The sequence below is a fragment of the Oryzias melastigma genome, linkage group LG9 (assembly GCF_002922805.2).
Source record: "Oryzias melastigma strain HK-1 linkage group LG9, ASM292280v2, whole genome shotgun sequence".
Taxonomy (NCBI): domain Eukaryota; kingdom Metazoa; phylum Chordata; class Actinopteri; order Beloniformes; family Adrianichthyidae; genus Oryzias; species Oryzias melastigma.
The window spans coordinates 791,111-806,024 of record NC_050520.1 but is presented as its reverse complement, the minus strand read 5'-3'; the positions used below and the strand labels follow the sequence as shown (position 1 = coordinate 806,024).

Sequence of the window (14,914 nt, the reverse complement as noted above, 5' to 3'; positions counted from 1 at the left end):
GAGCCTTCATGAGTTCATTGAAATGAGGAGACGTCAGAATGAGCCTCTGAGGGTTTTTGGCCTTTTGGCTTTCCGTACCTTCAGTCTGCAGTCAGAACAGGAAACGTCCTGAACTAAACCATGCATCCATGCTTTTTACATTAGGAGCATTCTGGGTAAAATATAGATTCACATCTTCTGGATTTATTTAACCCTTTGGACTCTATTTTTGTCTACTTTAGAATTTACTGTATTTTCAATTAGAAAGACGACCTGCTGCTTGTTTGGAGTCATTTTAATCAGCACGACCTGTCCTGTGTGACTCTACCTTTAGTTAGTCATTCATGTTATATTCACACAGTAGACATAAAATCATTAAAAACAGAAAATTCTGTCTGAAAAAATGGGATTCATTTTGCTGTGGAAACCCCAGAAATGTTTAACAAACTGTTTTTACAACATAAAATGAAAGTTTTGGTTGTAATTTTACAACAAGAATAAAACTAATCAACATGTTTTAGAATGAAAATACAAACAAATCCAGGCTAAAGTCGCAGACTCCTTTGAACCACAAGTAGGAAGAGTTTCTGAGCTACACGGCAGCGTCTGTTCCAGATAGTTTAGCGGCTGCTGCGGAGCCGAGTCGGCAGGAGGCCTCTGTGAGGAGGAGGGCGCACCTGAGGGTCTTTACGGCGCACCCGAGGGCCGTCAGGGCGCACCAGAGGGCCGTCAGGGCGCACCCGAGGGCCGTCAGGGTGCACCTGAGGGTCTTTACGGCGCACCCGAGGGCCGTCAGGGCGCACCCGAGGGCCGTTAGGGCGCACCCGAGGGCCGTTACGGCGCACCCGGGGCCGTCAGGGCGCACCCGAGGGCCGTCAGGGCGCACCCGAGGGCCGTTACCGCTCACCTGAGGGCCGTTACCACTCACCTGAGGACCGTTAGGACCGGAAGCCCGGCTGGAAGCGGGCCGTCTCCTCAAAGATGTACTCCTTCAGCGTCTCTTTGGGTAGGTCGTCCAGCTCCATGTCGAACTTGAACGGCGCCTCGGCGACGGGCTGCAAACACAGGCAGATGCAGACCAACGTTCTCCAGTCCAGAGCCCCCCCAACCCCCAGCGGCGTCTCACCTCGTCTGTGGGGTCGTAGTATTGCTCCAGGTAGGGGTGAGCCAGGGCCTGCTCCACCTCGATCCTCTTGTGAGGGTTAAAGGTCAGCATCTTGTCCAGCAGGTCCAGAGCTGCAGCACAGACACAGACGGTGACCCCCCCACCACACTGCAGCAGTTAAATGGCGGCTCGGCCTGCAGCGGCCCGGCAGAACGGCGTCTCTGACCTTTGGGGTCGGCGTTGGGGAAGAGGCGGTTCCACGGCACCTTGCAGCGCAGCGGCAGCGACAGCAGGTAGTTCCTGGCCTTGATGTTGATGATGCAGTTCAGGTCCTCCTGAGACGGCGAGCCCAGGATCCCTGCGGGCGCAGCGGGACGGTTAGTCACAGCGGGGTCTGCGGCGCCTGGCAGCCGACAGCGAGTCTTACCCAAAATGTGGTTGAGCTGGTCCAGGTAGTGCTTCCCCGGGAAGATGGGCCGGTTGGACAGCATCTCCGCCAGGATGCAACCCACCGACCAGATGTCGATGGACTTGGTGTAGCCCTGAAAGGAGCGGCTCCGTCACCGACAGAAATACAGACCGCGGCGTCCGCGCCCTCGCGCTCAAACTTCTGAACAAAGGTCACCTTGGAGTTGAGCATGATCTCCGGGGCGCGGTACCAGCGCGTGGCCACGTACTCCGTGAGGAAGCCGGTGTGATCGTGGTCGGGATCCGCCACTCGAGCCAGACCGAAGTCACAGATCTGCAGACAGAAGACGGCCCGGCGGTAAAGGGGACAGCAGAACCAGGTCGGGTCCGTCTGGGGGCGGTACCTTCAGATCGCAGGTGGTGTTGAGCAGCAGGTTGGAGGGCTTCAGGTCGCGGTGCAGCACGTTGGCAGAGTGGATGTACTTGAGGCCTCGCAGGATCTGGTAGAGGAAGTAGCAGATGTGGTCGTTGCTCAGGTGCTGGGTCTTCAGGAGCTTGTACAGGTCCGTCTCCATCAGGTCCTGGACGATGTATCTGGTCAGGGTTAAGGAGCTCCGCCTCCAACAGCAGGTACGGCTGCACACTCCGCCTACATTAGTGACACGCTCAGGCGCGTTACGCCTACATGAAGTCAGGGGACGGACACGACCAGAAAACGTCTGAGTTTAACCAGACGGTCCAGAACCAGAACACGAACCTGAAGAGTGGAAACCTGTGGTTGTATGGAGACCGGTGTGGAGTATTTGTGCTGATACCCCCCGGGGGGCAGAAGGGGCAGACAGACACCGATAGACGACATGAGTCAAAGACATTTGTGTGTTTCCGCTGTGTTCTGGTTTGATTTAAGGATCGGATCAGCACCTGGAGTCTGAACTGCAGGCGGTGCGTTCACTGGCAGCAGGTCCTGGTGTCGGTTCTAAAGCAGTTTTCACTCAAGAGTCCAACTGGTTCTGATCCCAACTCTTCACATGTGGACGTTTGGTGGAGGACGCCCCACGTCTCTTTTTGACGTGCCGGCTGTTAAATCGAGGCTCCCAAACCTCCAGGCCACAAATCGGTACCGGTCCAGAACCGGGACGTGGACTGCACCGGTATCCTAACCCTGACTTTAACCCAGTACTGGACACGGATTGGTTCTGGTTCCAGATGCGGACCAGACTAGGGTCGGGGTACCGATACCGACCACATCCAGAGGTCCGGTCCGACAAACGAACGGACCGCTGAATCAAACGGAACATTCAGCACATCATCATGATGCTGAAGACACCAGAACGGACTATTTCCCATGAACCTCTTCTGATCAGCAGCGCTCCACACATCGGTAACATCTCATGATGGTCAATAGGACTACAGGCGTCTGTCAGACACCGCGCTGGTGACCCGGTTCCACCACAACCGGAGCTGATTGGTCCCATCAGGGGACAGAGCGCCACATGCTGGACGAGCTCTGCAAGAACGGTCACCAAACAGAGCAGCCTCTGCTTCCACTGACTCTATACAGAGAACTGGACTGAGTGACTCCGCCCCCAGGTATTCCAAACAGGACGTGCTTCCAAGGAGCCAAAATCCCACAGACGTCTATGTAGAAATAATTCAGTGATTCTGTTGGTCAGAATCAACATTCTGGATCTGATACTTTGACATCTGACTGATCATCTTTATTTATTTATTATGTTTGCTGTAGATCAAGTTATAAACTGACCAATCAGATGCCTCAATGAAAGTAGGCGGTCAGAGTGGTTGCCATAGAAACAATGACTCAGACCTACTCGGACCAATCACTGCTCACTGAAGTCTGGCTCCAACATGGCGACATAAAAAAACGTAACGGTCATTTTCTATGGATGACATCACACTCACTCAGTCCAGTTCTCTGATACAGTCGATGGTTCCGATGTGAGCCGCCACTAAATAAAGAACAGACGTTATCAAACGGCGCGTCTCTGAAAAATGTTCTGCGTTAAAGACGTTTATGGATCCTATAGCCGGTGGATCCTTTCCAACGCAAACATTCATGAAAACGTTCTACCGGGTCTGACGGTTCTGCTGCGTTCTACCGGGTCAGACGATTCTGCTGCGTTCTACTGGGTCTGACGGTTCTGCTGCGTTCTACTGGGTCTGACGGTTCTGCTGCGTTCTACCGGGTCTGACGGTTCTGCTGCGTTCTACTGGGTCTGACGGTTCTGCTGCCCTGAACTTTTTGGATCTAAAGTGAAGGATTGACCCTCAGACATTCAAACACCCGTCGCTCAGCAGGTCAATCTACACGATAAGGTGAAGAGGGTCAGACATGTGTGCCAGTGTCTCCCCTGAGGCTCCTCCCCCTAAGTTCCTCCCCTGAGGCTCCTCCCCCTAAGTTCCTCCCCTGAGGCTCCTCCCACTAAGTTCCTGCCCAAGGCTCCTCCCACTAAGTTCCTCACATAGGCTCCTCCCCCTAAGTTCCTCCCCTGAGGCTCCTCCCACTAAGTTCCTCACATAGGCTCCTCCCCGAGGCTCCTCCCCCTACGTTCCTCCCCTGAGGCTCCTCCCCCTAAGTTCCTCCCCGAGGCTCCTCCCACTAAGTTCCTCACATAGGCTCCTCCCAATAAGTTCCTGCCCGAGGCTCCTCCCCCTAAGTTCCTCACATAGGCTCCTCCCACTAAGTTCCTCACATAGGCTCCTCCCCCTAAGTTCCTGCCCGAGGCTCCTCCCCCTGAGGCTCCTCCCCCTAAGTTCCTCCCCTAGGCTCCTCCCCCATGAGGATACACGTCCTTCATCTGCTCGATGGTGGGCGCGCGGATGATGTCGTTTATGCCGATGATGTTCTCGTGCTTGAAGCGCAGCAGGATCTTGATCTCCCGGAGCGTGCGCTGGCAGTAGGTCTGGTGCTCGAAGGGGCTGATCTTCTTGATGGCCACGCGGATCTTGTTGTCGCGGTCGTACGCCGAGCTGTGGAGCGGAAAACAGGCGTTAGAACCCGAGAACATCCAGGAACCGTCAGAGACTGCAGTGACGCGGGGCGGTTCGGGACAACGGGAGTCAGAGGCTTCTGATTGGTTCCTCAGAATCCAGCGGGCTGCGGCTGATGACCTCACGAGAGCGTGCGGCCGGGATTCGAACCAGCAAAGGTTTCTGGGAGGCGTTCTGCAGCTTCTCCATCAGGTTATTTCTGAGCATCAAACAAAAGAGCCGTCTGAAGAACGCCCACACGCAGCCTCCGAGTAAGAGGAGTTGCTATGGCGACGGCGGTGCGGGCTGAGATGGAAGCAGCACCGGCCGCCCTCGCCGCGGCGCAGGAGTCTGGAGGACCGTGTGGGAGTGGAATCCTGGATCTGGGATGCAGAATTTAAAACCGGCAGGAGGCGGAGCAGCCGGCGCCGTCCTCCACAGGACAACATGTTCTGTGGAGGACGGCGTCTGCTGGTCGTCATGACGACCGAGAGCAGCAGAACCATCGGCTCTCCTCACAGAAGGTTTGGTCATCTCGGCACGCCGCGTTTGAGGACATCACCGAAAAACACCAACAGAATATCTGACTGAACCTTCAGAACCTCAAAATCCTCCATCAAAACCTGAACGTGTCAGAATTCCTACCATCAGGTTTAAACATTCAGAACCAGAACCCGCCTGATCCATCAGGAAGCTCCGTCTGGTCAGGAGTCTGCTGGACAAACAAAGATTGTGTGTCTGCGAGGAGCCACTTTGACAAATTTCTGTTACAATGAATTCTTGTAAATAATTATGTTTTTTGCATCAAACGTCCACCACGGACCGACCGGGCCGTCTGGCGACAGCAGCGGCGGCGAGCACAAAGACACGTTTGGCCCTTTCTCTGCAGCGTTCCACATTTTCATATTTAGTGTCCCTGTTCTGAGCTGAATGTGGTTTGATGCAAATGTGGACGACAAAGAACAATTCCAGCGGAAACTTCGGAGTAATTCCACACGTTTCTGCCCCCCTCCCCCACCTGCCTGTGTTGTTGTGCAGCAAGGAGATGCTAGCCTTGACCTCTGACCTCTGATAGAGTTACGGTTTGGGTTTGATCATCTGAGATTAAAGGGAGGAGGAGCCTCAGAAGGAGAAAGGAGGCAGCAGGAGACCTGAAACCTTCAGAGCAGGAGGAACGCCGCCTGGAACCGTTCACGGAGAAGCAGGACAATAAAGTTTTATTGAAAGAAGACAGAAGTTTTCTGCATTCGTATTGTTTCTTTCTTGGGTCATTTTAAGACGGTACAGAAATCCAACATTTGATGAAGTCTACACGATAAGGTCCTCAGGATCTGATCCTCAGGATCTGATCTCCAGAGTCTGATCCTTAGGATCTGATATGGAGATAATATAGGCTCACTCCGATTTGTGGGTGCAATTTCCTTGATTTGTAACTCATGTTTTGTGCATAAGTGAAAAAATTACTAAATTAAAAAAATACAAAATACTACTTACACGTGCGTGTAACATCTTGAAACTAATTACACACAAATCACGGACCCCAAGTTACACTCGGATTCCAACATGAGACTTTTCACATCCACGCGTTCAAGTACTACTCGAATGCTGGGTCATCCGAGTTTTCTTATCATCCGTTTAAACTTAGATTGTAAATAATATCTGGTGAAACTTGGCATTTTCCCATTTCTCAGATCTCCAGGATCTGATCCTCAGGATCTGACCTCCAGGGTGTGATCCTCAGGATCTGATCTCCAGGATCTAATCTCCAGGATCTGATCTTCCGGGTCTGATCTCCAGGATCTGATCTCCACAGTATCAGAGTCTCTGGAGGAACTGGAGCTGAAGCCAAAAGCTGAAGTTTGTGTTTTCACTCTCTCCTTCTCCTGTGATTTACTCTTCTCTTCCCGCCGTTTCAAATCCTCGGGCATCAAACGGTAAACCTTTTCCCTCCAGAAGCGGCATTCCTCGCCGTCACCCCCATCCCAGAGCCGGAATCTCTTCCTGTCCTGCAGCGTGGCTGTGAGCATGCTCAGTGAAGGAACGCTGCACGTGTGTAAGGGGGAGGGGGGTCGTCTCTATGGCGACGGAAGACGAGGCCTTTCTCCACAGCAGCAGTTATGCAACTACTCGGTAACCATGACAACCTGGAGGAGGCGGGGCCAGGGGAAGCGAGCTACAGAGACCTGAAGAAGCTCAGAACGTCAGCAGGAAACGGGCCGGCGGCGCCAGCCCGCGACCCCCCATGACGTCTCCCAGTGGTCCACATGACGGACCTCAGAACCAGAACTCTGCAGCAGATCACCATGTTTTTGAGTCTCCAGCTAACGGTTTCTTCAGCACCTTCAACCGTCTGAAGGAACCGGACCGGACCGGACGGGAATCCCGTCTGCCTCCACCTCCTAGGACCTCCAGCTTTTCAGCTCGGTCAAATCAGAACCCTCGGGTCCGATCCTTCAGTCCACGGCTGTCAGTCTTCAGGAGGATTTCTTTAATCTGTAATCTTCAGGATCAGGAATCATGAGATCAGCTTTGTGATGAAGAGGAGGAGGAGGAAGGATGCAGAGGGTTTCCTGATGGTGTTTGTTAGACACGCCTCTGACCTGTCAATCTTTACCTTCAGGGGAGGAGCCACTACATCCTGCTGGAACGATGCATTCACTAAATGTTGGAGAAACGGGCGTCCGGGTTTATATCATATTCCTCCATTCCACTTCAGCAGAAATCTGTTTCCGTGCTGCTCCTGAACGCAGCACGCTGACCACGATGGCGCCCACCTGTCTCGCTTGATTTGCAAACAGGAAGCAGCAGAAGACGGTTTGGAGCAGGAAAACGATGGGGTTCCAACTTGCTTTTCCCGATCCTCTGGCTTTCCGTGAGGAAACATCCGGAGTGTCAGTTTTCCAGAGTTCGATCGTTCCATCATTTTCAGTTTCTGCAGCAGATCACAAAAACGGTTTAAATGTTGGTGAACTGGAGCTGCAGTTAAAGGTCCAGGAAACCCGGTTCTGGTTCTGCTGGTCCGTCTTTCTGATCTGCTCCTGGATCAGGAGCTTCAGCATCTCCGTGTTTCAGACGATGGTGCTAAAGCTTCTCAGAACCTCAGCCGGTTCTGACAAAACTGTCCGAACGCCAAGACAGGAAAGACAGAAAGGCTTTTACTTTGAAAACAGGAAGTAATGCTTTTCATCTGAAGAAACGTCAAACGTCTCCACAGACGAGTTTATGTTCTTCATGACACTAAACACACGACGAAGACTGTTTCTGCTTCGAACGGTGAGGTTAGTTCTGCTGAAAGCTGGAGGGGGAGGAGCTTCAGATCAGACCGAGACGCTCTGATCCTCAGGGTCTGATCCTCAGAGTCTGATCCTCAGGGTCTGATCCTCAGGGTCTGATCCTAAGGGTCTGATCCTCAGAGTCTGATCCTCAGGGTCTGATCCTCAGAGTCTGATCTTCAGGATCAGATCGGTCTGATCCTCAGGATCTGATCGGTCGGATCCTGAGGATCAGATCCGCATGACATCAAAATCTGCATCACATCTGCATGACAGCAGGATCAGCCCGAGTGGCGCTCCAGCCTCAGACAGCCGTCAGCGAATCACAGCCTCCGTCTCAAACGGCTGCATTGATGCACGAGCGGAACCCCATCAGCATCAATGCGGCCGTGTGCACGAGCGTGCACGAGCGTGCACGAGCCTCTTCTATGCTTGTTTAACCAGAAGCCAATGGCAAAAGACACCAAATTACACAAATGACATCTCCTTCTGAATTGCACAACAGACCGCAGCGCCGCGCTCTGATTGGCTGTGAAGCGGTGGTGCTGATGTCAGAGGCAGAGGGGTTTCCATGGCGACGGGCGCCACAGTGGCATTTCAAGAGCACAGCTCAGATGGCAGAACCGAGTGTGAACAAAAGAGAAGAAGGGAAGCTCTGATCAGAACGGGTCAGAAACAGTTTCATCTGGGTTTGTGACGGAGGCAAACAAACCTGTTTACAAACAAACAACAAACACCGTCACCCCGACACAGAAATGTCTTCACGCCTTCCAACACCGACACAAAAAATGTTTACAGTGAACGACTCGGATTCTGGAGCAGAAAGACTTTATTCTGAAAAACACTGATCAGAACGACTCTTTTATTCTGAAAGGCACTGCTTAAAAAACTGTTTTAATCTGAAAGGTGCTTAGCAAAATAACTCTTATTCTGAAAGGGGCTGCTCAGAACAAATGTTTTACTGTGACAAACGTTCATGTAGAATCCTACTCTCCCAGATTTAGGGTCAGAAGTCTTTGGATGGTTCCTAATCTGCTCATGGATCTGCTTTGTTAAAACGGGATAACTGGGAATAATCTCTTATTTTGAAAGGACCACCTTCACAGATCCTGGTCTGCATGTTCCACTCTTGCCTGGACTGACACGGTTGATGACATTCCTTTCACACTTCCTGTGACCTTGTGGTCTCCTCCGTAACCATGGCAACGCTCAGGTCGTACTGCTAGCTTTGCTAACGTAGGAGCTAACTGTTGCAGACGCGGCTGCAGAAACTGTCGCAGACGCGGCTGCAGAAACTGTCGCAGACGCGGCTGCAGAAACTGTCGCAGACCCGGCTGCAGAAACTCTCGCAGACCCAGCTGCAGAAACTCTGTCAGACGCGGCTGCAGAAACTGTCGCAGACGCGGCTGCAGAAACTCTCGCAGACCCGGCTGCAGAAACTCTCGCAGACCCGGCTGCAGAAACTCTTGCAGACGCGGCTGCAGACATTTGCGCCTCAACCTGCAGAGACGATAAGATCTTCAGAAAGTTTCGATTTGATCGTCTGCGCTGCAGACGGCAGTGCAGACGTGGAGGAAGATCAGACGTTCTTCACTGGTTTAGACCTGCAAACTGAAACTCAACAGGAAGTGTTGCTGCAGCAGCAGGAAGTGCTTCAGCCTGAAGAACGTCCGTCTCCTCGTCATGGTCTGACTCCAGACGGAGCTGCGTTTCCGTGACGTCCACAAACATAACACACCGACTTCACCGTTTCCAGGCCTCCGATGGAAACGGTTTCAGATTCACTCCGACACTTCCTGCATCGCTAACACGACCGACTCGACCGCAGGTTTCAGGACGATGACGCCGGAGGCCGACTGCTCAAATACGTTTCAGAGGCTTCGATGCAAAGAGGACGGCGAGTCGGTCGCGTTTCCTTCCCTGTTATCTGATCATCAGATTATCAACTGGATCAGAACCATCGCTGAACCTCCACGCAGCAGCTGGACGGCGAGCAGTTACTGAACGTCAGGCTCTCCTTCTGCTCGTGCCCAGACGCATCCCAGGAAATGGATGAACACATTCCAGACCGGCAGGACGCCCGCCGCAGCACGCCGTTCCTGGAACCCGCAGCTGTTCGCCTGAACGCCTCATCACACATGCAAATGCTAACAGACAAACAGTAACGTCCAAAACAGAGACGGGAGGATGCAGCGGCTGCAGGGGATGCAGCAGCGGCTGCAGGGGCTGCAGAAGCTGCAGAAGAGGATGCAGCGGCTGCAGGGGATGCAATGGCTGCAGCAGCGGCTGCAGCAGCGGCTGCAGGGGCTGCAGCAGCGGCTGCAGCAGCGGCTCCGTTTGCAGCTGCAGGGTTAAAAGAAAGCAGCCCCCCCACACAGGAAGCACCAACCCCACACGATGAGCAACAACCACGAGAAGGAAGCGGTGAGCTGCAGGCAGAAGCTGACAGAAAGAGAAGTTTCAGAACTCCAGAGTGAAGGTCAGAGGCGGTTCTGCCTGCCTGACCCGCGGACCTCTGAGGGTCCGGATCTCCCTGGAACTCCCCATAGACTCCTCCCACCTTTGGTCCAGGAGGTTTCCCTTTCAGAATGACCGAAAGCAGCGCTGTCCATGTCTGACATCATCAACGTATGACATCATCCAGCCATCCTATCCTCTAGCGGCTGCTGTGATACCGATGTCCAGAACTCAGGCCCGGTTCTTGAAGGGTCCTTTTCTTTCTCCAGCAGGTTTCTGTTTCAGATTCAGGTTTATCGTTCGTCCCCGAGAGGATCCGTCTGAATCGGCGTTTTCCTCTGACTGAGGATTTCTCTGGGATCAGAACCTGAAGGAAAACCTTCTGTTTCTCCTAACCCAACAGAACTCCACATGGAGCGGTTTGGGTTTGTTCTGGTCTTGGTGCTCTCAGACAGCCCACCTGAATCTGCTTACCTCCAGTTTGTCCCATCTGTGCTCAGATCCACTAAGTGATCCGTAGGATCTGCTGGATCAAGAGTGAATATCAATCACGCTGCGATGGAGGAGCTCGTTTTTACCCGTCCCTCTGTAGAGAGAACTCTGGTCCGGTTCTGTACAGCAGGAAAACGGGTCACAGCAGAAATGAACAAGAACAAGACGTGAAGACAATAGGAAATAAACATGGTTAGCAGATAAGAGGTGAATGATGACGACTTTGTCTTCCAGCTCTGTATGTCCACCATCTTTGTTTTCTCAAGATGACTTCAAACTGATTATTTTGAGATAATAGTCGTTTTCTACAAATATAACATAAAAGTAGCTCGTTCTAAATATAGTTTTCATTCCCAGAATGCCGTTAGTCTTCTTTTCAAACGACAACATTAAGACAATTTCCCCTGAGTTTGATCACCACTAAAGTAATCGATGAGTGTGATGTCTGTCATCGTAGATGATCTTTGGCTGGATTGATCTTCTGCGTTTCTGTTCAAATAAAACAATTTCACCTGCAGGTTCTGATCCGCAGGTTCTGATCCGCAGGTCTCCGGTGTCATCCATAAAACTCGTTTACAGGTTGTGGTTCCGCTAAGACTCCTGCGGTCCATCAGGACAGAAGTTCTTCAGACGACCCGGTTCAACAGTTCTGATCATGTCCTCCTGACCTCCAAATAAGGAAACATCTGTTCTGTCCTCCAGAAAACAGACGTGGGTTCTGATCCAGTCGTTTGATTCCGTACCTGAACTGAAACGAGCAGACGCAGCCGCGGTTCTCCAGCCAACGTTTACCGGAACCCGTCAGAGATTTGATCTGTTCTGTCTTCAAACACAAACAGATCAAACTGAAGCTACAGTCACACACTCACACTGCACCAGCAGGGAGGGGCTATTCCTTCATTTCTGCAGTTCTAGTGAATCCCCCCCATGTCAAAATGTTCACATCTTTCTGTTTTCTCTCTCAGCTCTACTCAGAGGATTATCCGAGTCCTGATTGGCCAACGTTCCACCTGGTTTCGCCTTAAAAGCTCAGCCAATGGCTGGAACTTTGGCAGACGCACCAACGGCGAGTTCTGAAGGTGTGAAGTTCTGCATCAGGATGGAATGAAGATGACGACAGTCCGATGACCCCTCTTCATCTAAGGACTCTCACCAGGAGGGTCTTCACTGTGGTGGTGCATTGTGGGATTTGGAGTGTGTTAGGCAAGTTCTGATGACGTCACAGACCCTGACAGCTCCTGCATTTAGAGATAAAACCTCCATGATGATCTAACAGAGTTCATCTTCCTGTCAGGAGGAGTTCAGGTTTCAAAATCATAAAGTGACAAAAACTCAGAAGAAGCCGAGAGGAGCTGCAGAACCAGAACCAGAACCCGGCTGCAGAGAGACTCCCACTCCCCCGTTATGCAACACCGTCCAGGTCCGAGCACCGAACACGCGCGGGGGGGTGGGGGTGTAACGGCAGCGCGCGGATGAATGAAGTCATTCCTCAGACGGCTCTTATTCTGAAAAGCCGCTTTTCCTGGATCCGGACTTTCCGCTCAAGTTTTCCCGTCAATCCACGCCACGCGCGTGCACCCCGCAGCCGTGATTTCGCGGTACACGCGCGCGCCAGTAGGGGAGAAAACGCACGCGCGCGCGCGCTGGCTCGCTCGCGCCGGACTCACCACACCATCCCGTACGCGCCCTCCCCGATGTAGGACAGGCTGCTGTACCGGGGCCCCACGTCGAAGGCCTGCCCGCGGACCAGCTCCGTGCCCGCGCCGGGGCTGGGGCCGCAGCCGGCGGGGGCCGACGCCGCAGCTGTCGCCATGATGAGGAGCGGCGCTTCGGGGGCTCTGGGGCGGAAGCGGCGCGGACTCGGTCCGGAAGGTTCGGCTCCGTGGACGGGTCTGCGGAGAGGAGCGGCGGGACGGGGGGGCGCCTTCCTGGAGGACCGCTTGCCTTTCCGTTAACGTGCGTTCGAGAGCGAGCACACGGCTGCTGAGCTGTACGCGCGGGAGCGAGCAGCGCGTTCAGGGGGCTGCTGCAGGAAATGATGGCGACCACGTGACCCAGCTTTCCCTTTTTTCTGGTGTGTGTGGCGTTCAGGGGCGCTGCGGGGTTCTCCGGGGGGCTCCCTCCCCGGCGCCCCGGGAATCATTTGAGTGAAGTCAACATGAACCCGTCGGTGGATCCGATGTGCTAATGTAGAGTTTATTTATTTATGAACATTCTGGAAACTTTACACTGACATTTTCATTTACCACTGATTTTTATTTTTAGTTAATACATAATATATATATTTAGGTCAATTTTCCAGTTATTTTATTACATTTAGTTCCACGTTGTTACCTGTTGCACAGGTAAGATGTTTAGTGTGACACACCCCCTCACCATATGGTGGTCTGTACTTGGGCCGGGTATCGATTATTAATCTGTTAAGATTAAATTGATTCAGACAGATTAATCGATTCATTAACCCAACCTAGTCTGTGCTGGTGAGTTTCGTCTCCTAATATTTTTAGTTAGATGTGATAAAAAAATTATGCTAGCTTCTTAATTGTGTTAGAATTTGATGTTTTTGATTAAGAACTGCTGTTGCAGGATTTACATTTACTTTCCTTTTTATGTGGCGTCTAGCCCCGATTTTTCACTTTTAGCTGACAGATGTCCCACTTTTATTTTGAAGGGGTGAATCCTGATTTCTGCAGAACCTGAAAGTCCACAGTGTTCCCTCTGTGGTCGTTGGAGTTCCATAAAAGTCTCACTAAAGCTGAAATCCACAAACACATTTGAGGCGGTAAAACTCGCTACACTGTCATTTCTCAGACAGACATGAACATGTTCACCATTGACTTGGGAAGGCTGGAGACGCTATGCTAGCCTGTTACCATTGTCTAAGATACATAAAGAGCGACGCCATATTGGAAAGGTCACTAAACAGTGAGACACCGCTCAGCAGAGACGGGAAAAGGATCAGAAAAAGTTTCATTTTGGTCTGAGTGTAAAAGGAAAAATCTCATGATCATAAAATCAGACCCAGACCGCGGTATTCATTAAATCAACAGATAAACGACATTTCAAACTTTTCTGTAAATAAATACATCATCATATATGATATATAACCATGGCTGATGCATGGTTGAGGTGTTATTTAAATCTACAAACATACTCCTAGATGGTAGCCAATCCTGATCAGTTTCTTTTCCTTTGCTTAGTAATCTGATTACCAGCAGGTCGTCTGGTCCGATATGAGGTCAAACACATCCAAATACCACAACCATCCTCCATCAAACGAAGATCGGTGGTCCTGCCAGAACACCTAGAAATACTGTGAGCCTCATTGACTTTGAGTAGATCAGCCTAAACGTTCACTATAAACTCACTCGGATTTTCCTGAAATATTTTCTAAAAGTTCTCCTTTATCCGATGACAGAAATAATTCACTGGTGAAAATTCACATTCTGGTTTTTCCGGATCTGTTTGTGTGATTGTAGCACAGCAGTAAACAGGGATCCTATTCGCCCTATCCAATATGGCGTCCAACTGTGCACACAAGCTAGCATAGCGACTCTAGCTTATATAACTCACTGATCCAGGATCAAACTCTGGCTAAATGAACGTATTCCTACTGGAGACGTGACAGGAGGAGATTGATTGACAGGACAAACAACCAATCAGGGCGCAGCATCTGGGAGACAGCAGCAGCTCTGTTTGTGCTCCTCCCATAGACTGTAAAAATAATGGACTGAGCGAGCCATGAGGTCCCCCATTGGAAATGCATTACTTCCTCTCCTCGCGAAAGTAGGCCGCCGCTTTCACCGTCACTTCCTGAAACGGATATCGCCATTCGCAACCCATCTTCAGCGATTGGTCTGAGTCATAGCTGAGTCTTGGAATCTACAGGAAGTACTGTCGCCAATCAGGAGTGAGTTTATTGCAACCGTCTGCCTCTTTCCACGCCTCGACCACGAGACCGCGGATGTAAACAGCTTCAATAACGGCGGCTCGGGAGAATGGCTGCAACACACTCGCAGTAAAATCCGTACATATTCCACGACTTCACACTCTGAAATACCGTGTATAATATACGCCAAACACGCTTTTTGCGTGCATATGATACGCAATGATTGAGAATAGGTTACGCCGGCGTACAATATACACGAGTTTTTAGGTTTCGTTTTGATCACGTGGTCAGAAATCCTCCGGCTCTTTTCTAAATGACGTCGTT

General features: G+C 51.6%; 1 protein-coding gene across 1 annotated transcript; it reads right to left on the bottom strand.

Moving 5' to 3' along the window:
* Positions 1–872: 872 nt before the first annotated feature.
* mapk1 (mitogen-activated protein kinase 1) lies at positions 873–12,747 on the bottom strand. Its single transcript, XM_024258056.2, has 8 exons — positions 12,369–12,747; positions 4,298–4,480; positions 1,897–2,086; positions 1,710–1,826; positions 1,512–1,626; positions 1,311–1,442; positions 1,106–1,215; positions 873–1,034 (listed from the first exon to the last, which is right to left on the bottom strand). Exons 1-8 carry the CDS (start codon positions 12,512–12,514, stop codon positions 918–920), a joined length of 1,110 nt encoding a protein of 369 aa, XP_024113824.1. The 5' UTR covers positions 12,515–12,747; the 3' UTR covers positions 873–917.
* Between the last annotated feature and the right edge of the window lie 2,167 nt (positions 12,748–14,914).